This window comes from Elaeis guineensis, chromosome 1 (genome assembly GCF_000442705.2).
Source record: "Elaeis guineensis isolate ETL-2024a chromosome 1, EG11, whole genome shotgun sequence".
Lineage (NCBI taxonomy): Eukaryota > Viridiplantae > Streptophyta > Magnoliopsida > Arecales > Arecaceae > Elaeis > Elaeis guineensis.
In genome coordinates this window covers 181272359-181281100 of record NC_025993.2, presented here as the reverse complement: position 1 = coordinate 181281100, position 8742 = coordinate 181272359, and the positions used below count along the sequence as shown (strand labels likewise).

General features: G+C 33.2%; 1 protein-coding gene across 1 annotated transcript; it reads right to left on the bottom strand.

The window, feature by feature from the left end:
* Positions 1-1180: 1180 nt before the first annotated feature.
* Positions 1181-2257, bottom strand: LOC105039954 (transcription factor bHLH148). The gene is made up of 2 exons (XM_010916287.3): positions 2155-2257; positions 1181-1938 (listed from the first exon to the last, which is right to left on the bottom strand). Exon 2 carries the CDS (start codon positions 1881-1883, stop codon positions 1299-1301), a length of 585 nt encoding a protein of 194 aa, XP_010914589.1. The 5' UTR covers positions 1884-1938; positions 2155-2257; the 3' UTR covers positions 1181-1298.
* Positions 2258-8742: the final 6485 nt, after the last annotated feature.

Genomic DNA, 8742 nt, shown 5'->3' with positions numbered 1-8742 from the left:
TGAGAAACATATGAAAATGCCAAAAGCCACCCCTCAAATCACCGCTGAGATCACGAATCTTATGTAACAATTGATGATTGATAGAAAAATATAAGCGACCTCGACTGACTCCATAAGATCTGATATGGAATGAAGCTTTATGTTCACCATTGTTTAATCTATCTACCTAGGGTTGTAGTTATTCATCACCTCAATTCGATGGGACCACCTTTCTTCCCATGAGATGAAGTTAATTACTTACATTTTACTATCAGAGAAAAATACATCTTATAGTCAGTTTTTTGTAATAGCAAGGAAAATGAAGACATATGGCCCTTTATTATTGGTCACTTTGTTCTCATAGTCAGTTGGACCTGTGAGCAGTGCTACAAGCTAGGGATGGACACTTATGAATTTTCCTTAGTAAAACTTCCATCCTCTTTTATATCCCACAACTACAATGTAGCTCCCTCAAATATCTCCTGGTGTAGGCAAATTCTAGGATTACCCCTTATATGAGATAGAATTGAATTGGACACAAATGGCTCAACCAAACAAACCAAGTACTAGAGACAATGCACGGCAAAGACTAAAGAAAATGGCCTGAACCCAGTTTTGCTTCATAAAATCGACAATTTAAACTCAGAAAATCCTGTAGTAGAGAAGCAGGCATAAAAAGTATTGAACACTGCAATCTCCCTTTCACCATGTAGGTTCTTTTTTTTTTTTTTTGGGTAAAGCACCATGTAGGTTCTTTGTTTAGCTGTGTAAACTATGAAGGTGGTTACCGCCTTTGATGCATGCATCACAAAGAAACATGCAAACATAAGCAAATAAAAGTAACTACGAAACAAAAAATAAAGTAAAACAAAGATCATCAAACCATCGTACATCAACATATTATAGAGATGTTATTTTTAACAAACATTTAAAATTTATCCCCACTCTTTGAGATATATTTACAAAATAAAATGAAAAAGAAAGTTATTAGACTTGAATTCAGATGTAGGATATTAAAAACAAAGTAAATAAATTATCATCCGTGATCTAAGTAACTCTCCGTACTGAATTTTTTAGTCTCTAGGAAAATATATATGCGCGAATATATCCAATTACATTCGTCTTAAGTCTTACTTAAGACAGACCGCCCCTTAGGCCACGAGAAATCTAACAAAAGTAAAAAGTTAGGAAGCCAAAAAAAAAAGGGAGGGAATATACAGCAAAATACAACAGAAAAAAAAAAAAAAAAAAAAAAAACACTAAGATAATTATAAAAAATAATAAAACGAAATAGCAAGACAGCTCCGTTCGCCGCCAGCTCAGCTCGGCTCCCCCGAGCCGAGCCGAGCCGATCGACTGGAACCGGAGAGCATGTCGGCTAGCTCGCTCATGGCTCGGACTTGCATCTGCAGAGCGGCGATATAATCCGAAGCCTCCGCTAGAAGCGTCGGAAACGACACTTTCCGGCATCCCGGAACCAGCCGCCCCAGAACTCTCGTCCTACGCTGGATGTCCGGCGCCGAAGATCTCCTCCTCTCCGGCATCACCAGCGCTGGAGACTTCCTCTGCCGGCCGCAGGCGGCGGTGACCCATGGACGCCGGCGGGCCTTGAGACGGAGCAAGCGGCTGCCGGAGATGACCGCACGGCTCCACCGTGTCCGGCCCCTCGCCGCGGCCGCCAGCGTGCGGTCGGCCGCCTCCCGGATGGCCCGTGCCCGAGGCGGCGAGGCCGGCGACGAGCGGCAGAGGCGCCGGAGAGCTTCGAGGAGCTTGGAGGAGTAGATCCGGCGCTCGGTGTCGGTCCGCCACCGTCGGGGCGGCGAGGGCGTGCTCTCGCTGCCGCTGCTCCCCCGCTTCCGCTTCCTCCCTCGGTCCTCCTGGACCTCATGATTCGGGATCGGCATCGGATTCGAAGGCTGAAATCTCTTGTAAGAATCCCCCAAAATACAAGGAAAATCCCTGAGAAAAAAAGTTGAACATATATCGCGAGATCGGGAGCCAGAGACATAAATTAAAGCTTTTGTAAATCGCAAGCAAAGAGGTAACGATCCGATCGATCTACCCCCAAATGCTCCATTTTTTATGATTCCAGACTGATGAAAGCTTACATTCCAAGAACAGAAAGATTCGGATTAAAAGAAAGAAAAACATAAGAAAAAAAAATGATCCTAATACCTCGCCGATTTCTTCGATCCACGAAAGAAATGGGTTTGAATAAAGAGAGGGTGGTATTAAACTCTCTCTCTTTCTCGGCAGACTGCAGTTGCTTCCCTCTCCCTCCCCTCGGATTTATATATACCTCTTCTCGTGCGTCGTCACATGGTTTTTTTTTTTAAAAAAATATTACTATTATTATTTACTATTTTTTTGAACATAATATAATGACGATTTTATCCTCAATTTCATTTCATCAACCTAGGTGCGTTTTGGTTATATTTTTTATTTTTTGATTATTAATTTTTAAAAAATATTTATTATTTTTTTTAATTTTTATTATTGAGTAAAAATAAAAAAAAATAAAAAGTATATTTAGTAATTATGTTACTGTAAAGCAAAAAGCAACGTTTGGGAATGACAGATGAAGAGTTCGATGAGAGAGAAAGATTTGAGAAGGAAGGGAGAAGAAAGTGGGAAGGTTAAAAGCTCGACGAAGAAGAAGGATTTGGATTCTTTACTTTTTTTTTAATTTTACGTTTTAGATATGAAAAAATAAAAAAAATAAATAAATAAGTTTTAAAAAATAAAATTTTTTTACTTTACATATAAAATAATTATTTTAATTATTATTTTTTATTTTTCATGATGTTATCAAATATTATTTTTTAATTTTTATTTTTTTAAAATAAAAAAAATTAATGACTAACCAAATGTACTCTTAAAATGCATTTGGTTATATTTTTTGATTTTTAATTTTAAAAAAAAATTATTTTTTTTATTTTTGTTATTGAATAAAAATAAAAAAAATAAAAAAATATGTTGATAACTATGTTGCTATAAAGCAAAAAGCAACATTTGGGAATGGTAGATGAAGAGCCCGACGAGATAGAAGGATTCGAGAAGGGATGGAGAAGGGGATTGGAAGGTGAAGAGCTCGACGAGGGAGAAGGGTTCGGACTCTTTACTTTTTGGTTTGGCGTTCTAGACGTGGGGAAGCAAAAAAAAAAAAAAAACAGAAAAGTAAATTTTAGAAAGCAAAATAATTTTATTTTACATATAAAATAATTATTTTAATTATTTAATTTTTTTAATTTTTTATGATGTTATCGAATATTATTTTTTAAAAATTAAAAAATAAAAAAATATATTTTTTTAATGGCTAACCAAACGCAGCCTTGGAGAAGGATATCAGCGTGGTGTTTGGTCCTTCTAGCCATGTTATTGTGCTGCTACTCTGTGTTCATTGGCAATGTGGAATGTAGCCAGCATCAATCTGGTAAGTTTGGTTGGACCACCGGTGGGGAGACCATAGAGTGGTAAAGGAATCATAGAATTGGTGGTCCACCACCCACTTGATTCAATCTCTATGGCTTTTGATGACGACGGCATATCTTGAACTGGACTTAGTCAATGTAAAAATGTGAAAAATTTAGATCTCCTTTTCTATGTATTTCTGGTGCCTCGGTATCAAATTTTAGTTCCTCGCACTATACATGTACAGTAAGTCATTGCAGTCAAAATGATGCATAGTGAGTAGGCCACATGGGTTGCACTTCTGTTAGGTGACAAACCTGTCTTCAGCTTCATCCATACACAACCCTGTTGGAATCCATGAGCACCAATGGCTCCTCAAAAGTCATCATTTTCGACTCCAAAGTTGACTGGTTCAACATGCATCTTTCTCTAGTTGAAATGTATCATTAGCAAGTCAACTTTAACTCCAAAAGTTCACAAAAACATTGTTGGATGGTTAAATATCTCATATCCAAAATAATTTGGATCTTTCAAGGTGGTAGAAATTAGAAATCGGCAAGCCAGTCGAGTCCAAATCTGGTTCCTCTTAGCATCTCTTAAAGCAAATTCTCTTTTACACTTGCAGTAGAGGTAAATGACGATCAAAAGGTCAAAAAAGAGTGCAAATATTCTCTAAAACAATTGCAGTAGTTTGTCTTATGGTAGATTTGGCCACAAGACAAATATTATAAAAAGGATTCCCAAATGCAATTAGTCTTACAAAATGATGGTCAACAATTGCAGCAATTCAAACACTGAAAATATCACCTTCTATAACTTGAATTGATCTGCACCCAGTTGTAGATATGCAAACACATCGTAAATAAAAACGACCTGCACATGATATGAAGTATGTGTCAACATCTTTCCAATTCTTAGCCATCGTAAATGGAATGTATTGTCCACATCAAGAAAGAGCTGTTTTCAGATTCAAACACAATGTTTGCGGATCTTTGTACATCCAGCTGCTCCCAAGTAAAAGATACATTCAAAGAATGTGACGAAAACTTTCACCAAGATCTGGATTCTAGGGACTCAACAGTATCCAACTGTCCCCTCCATTGAGATATTTTGAAAAGCTAAAAATTCTAAACTGACTTATTATCCCTCATTTCATCCACAAGATTTTGATGTGAATTCATATCTCTGGCACCTGGTTAATTAGATGCATTTATCACTTTCATGTCATCTGGATATATACTTGCGGCAAGGTGCATGTCCATCATGGCAATAATCTTGGAGGCAAAACGATAACCTAGATTGACAGGAGAGAAGACGAGCCATAAGTGTCCACTTTATGCCTTGGATGCATGGTAGTAGCATTCGAGAATCCCATGCATGACCATCCATATACCATTTTTATGGATAATGTCAAAACTTGTAATCATGAAATATCAACACATATATCATCTTTCGCCAAGTGGAGGGTTGCCCATAAATGGGGGAAACTATACTGCAATAGCATTAACATGTTCTGGCACGTGACATGCCTTGATGCAGCAAAGGACATGGAAGCAATGGGAGGTGCAGACTGATGGCTTCAGGTTATGTGTTCAGAATTAGACTCTTCTGTTCAGTGTCATGACTCATGATGTGCTTCCTTTTTTGTGATTATACAATGGAATCGAGCTCATATCCCAAGGCCTCAAATAAATTCGAAATGGGTTTCTCTTGCTGCACCAAATGAGCTATATTAATGTATCTCTATTGTCTAAGCTTGTAAATCTGTGGGTCTTATTTTAAATAAATTCTTTTTTGCCATGCAGCTGTCTCCACACAGTCACATTGAAGTCCACATCACATATCCACCAGCGAAAAACGAAAAATTCGAGTTCCCATTTCCACCAACATGTACTATGTGGATTCACTGAGAAGATGACTAAAAAAGTATATACACTCAAAAAATATATATTTATAAAATATTTACCAAAAGTTTTGATTGATAGGATCATACCATCCCTCAAATACTTGTAAATTGGGTAAGATATGAGGGCTTCGATGTCGGCATTTCTTAATTAGTATAATCTCTGCAATCTCTCCTTTGGTTTTTGGGGTAGCAACTACATCATCTTCTCAAAACAAAGCTGCATTTCGAGTGTAAAAGGGCAAGTAGGTGATCAATGCGAGGTCACACCATTAGAGTTTCTTAGTAGGACTCCTATAACCAATTATATCTTCGTATATTTCTTTTCCTAATTGTTGTTTGCATGTCTATTATTGGTGAAAAAATGAATACTCTAGTAATTTGATGCTTGTATCTTCACTCATTTACATTGTAATCGTAATATGATCAGGAGACCTTCGATTAAGCATAAATAGAAATATCGGTGCACAGTCAGGTATTCAAATGTTTACTTAAGAAGGTGGGAAGAAGAAATATTTCATGGTGGTTGAGGCGATTAATCACCAACTAATGCTTTTATGAATCAGCCCCCACACTAGCTTGCAGATATCAAGGGATTAACTCAGTAGGAATTGCCAATTAAGCTGTCAGCAAAATGATAAAACTTATTTTCCGGTCATCACCTGCAATCCAATCCCCTACCTTGGGATATTACCTCAAAGTGTCCATGTTTAAATATGTCAACTTAATGTATCATCATCCACTATCAATTGTTTTCCAGCCATCAGTGCATGTTTAAGGACCAGAACAGTGAGGCCTGTCAATATATTTTATGAACATAGCAGAAATCATGATTTAAGTCCATCCATGTTTAAACTGGGGCAAAATAGACAAGCACTATAATAGGGTGCCTTAGATGCAAAATAGCTCTGTGGTTGGGGAACAGGATGCTCTATAAAAAAGTACACCGTACTCTAATTATGTGTCCTCAACTAGTCTAGCTTCTATATGTATGAATGCTGCTAGCCTAGCTTCTATATATGTACTGTATCAACGCCACATTGAGGAACGGCTCTCTCTTTTTAAATTTTTTTTCCTATCTTCAGAGGTCAAAGCCACAATCAGATGATGATATCAGTAAAACTCTCACAATCAGTGCTTGTTTAACATGCCATGAAAACAAAATGAAGGCCACATGAAGGATGGATTTATTGGTGACATAGCTAATGACAAATAAATTAAACTGGCTCTTGTTTAGGATAGAAAGTATCGACAGGCATTGAATTTTAGTTACATATATATTTACCAAAGATATAAAATCAGAGCATCAATTCCAAAAACTTGGACACAAACTCTGAGGTTGCTTATTTTTTGGCTGGTTTTTCTCCTATCCTAATCTTCGAAAACATGACACACCAACAATAAGCAACTCGAACAGATATGATCAGTCAATAAGCCTATCTTCTTCTCCATCTATGGACAATTTTGTTCAAATTTGCTAGCATTGATGGCATCTTGACTGAAGCAGGCCAGTTATGTTCGAATGGAATCTAAGGTCAACTTCTTCGATAAATCTCTCCCTCCCAACCTTTGATTGAAGTTTGATGGTTGAGGAAATCAACTTTAACCAAACGAAACAAGAATGGGTAACAAAAATCCACCAGGCCATGAAAAAGATTGGATGGGTCAGAGTGCTTTTCCTAATTAATGTTAAAAAAAAAATTTATTTGCATAAATAACTTAATTTTTAACTTATTTATCATATTGATATAAAAATGATAAGACGTCATTTTGAATGGCATTTTATCATCGCCACGTCACCCCCATTTTCCACGTAGACGACGCCAAAAAAATAATAATAATAAATACCAAATAATATGATATTTTTTTAAAATGCCATATTATTTGACGATTTTAATTTTTCTCCCAAAAAATGATAAAAAATAAAAAAAATAAAAATAAAAATTTTAAATTTATAAAAAAAAATTTTAAATTTTGATAAAAATAAAAAATTATCATTTAAAATTAGTATCCCCATTTCAAATTATCTTTTTAAAAAAATATCTGAAAAAAATTGGTGTAAAAAAGATTAAAAATACCATAAAAAAATTGAACAGAAACAGAAATTATAATTCTAAATTTTAAGAAAATAAAAATTTTAATTTTAATTCAAATAAAAATCATCATTTCAAATTACAATCTCCTTTTCAAATTAATTTTTTTTAAAAAATATCATAAAAGAAGAAAAAAATGAAAAAAAAATAAAAATTATAATTTTGAATGAATTTTAAAGAATAAAAATTCTAATTTTAATTCAAATAAAAAAGATAAATTTAAATTATTTTGTCCATTTAAAATTAATTTTTTTAAAAAAATATCTTAAAAAATATTAAAAAAATAAAAAAAGAAAAAATATCATAAAAAAGAAAAAATGAGAAAAAATAAAAATTATAATTTTAAATTTAAAAAAAATAATTTTAATTCAAATAAAAACCATCATTTCAAATTACTTTCCCCATTTTAAATTAATTTTTTTTTAAAAAATATGTCAAAAAAATAAAAAATTTAAAAAAAGTATATTAAAAAGTAAAATATTAAAAAAATGAGAAAAAAATAAAAATTATAATTTTTAATTTAAAATAACTAAAATTTTTAATTTTAATTAAAATAAAAAATATCATTTCAAATTACTTTCTACATTTCAAATTATTTTTTTAAAAAATATTTTAAATAAAGAAGTAAAAAATGAGAAAAAATAAAAAAATAAAAATTTAAATATTAATTCAAATAAAAAATATAAATTCAAATTATTTTTCCCATGTAAAATTAATTTATTTAAAAAAATAACCCAAAAAAATCTTAAAAATTAAAAAATAAAAAATATCATAAAAAAATGAAAAAAAATGAGAAAAAAATAAAAATTATAATTTTAAATTTAAAAAAATAAAAATTTTAATTTTAATTCAAATAAAAAATATCATTTCAAATTATTTTTTTATTTCAAATTAATTAATTTTTTTTCCATACTGCACAGTACGTAGCTGTTCGTGCGTGTACCAGATCAAGATATACCAGTGCGGTCTGATTCATCTTATAATTAAATTATCCGATATATTATTATTATTTACATTATAATTTTTATAGCCTATTTAGCATAACTTTTTCTCTCCTAATGTTCTGAGACACATTAGAGTATGTGTATCCATATCTACAAAATATAATATCCGATCACTTAAAATTAAATAATATAAAATAAAATTAATAATTAATAATATTAAATAGAATAAAAATATCAAGCGTACAAAAAATAGTACAATAAAAGTTTAAAAAATACTAAGCACAAATCTAAAAAAGACTAAGTCTCACAAGGACGTCGTGGTACCCGTGGTCGCTTGGACCTTCTCAGGAAGGTCCTCAATGGCTGCTCCTGCTGTGATGGCTCCCCCTATATCAGTAGAGGAGGTCTGCTG

What these genes read in the sequence shown, in the direction of transcription:
- LOC105039954 (XM_010916287.3), bottom strand. Translation starts at nt 1,883, where the DNA reads ATGCCGATCCCGAATCATGAGGTCCAGGAGGACCGAGGGAGGAAGCGG.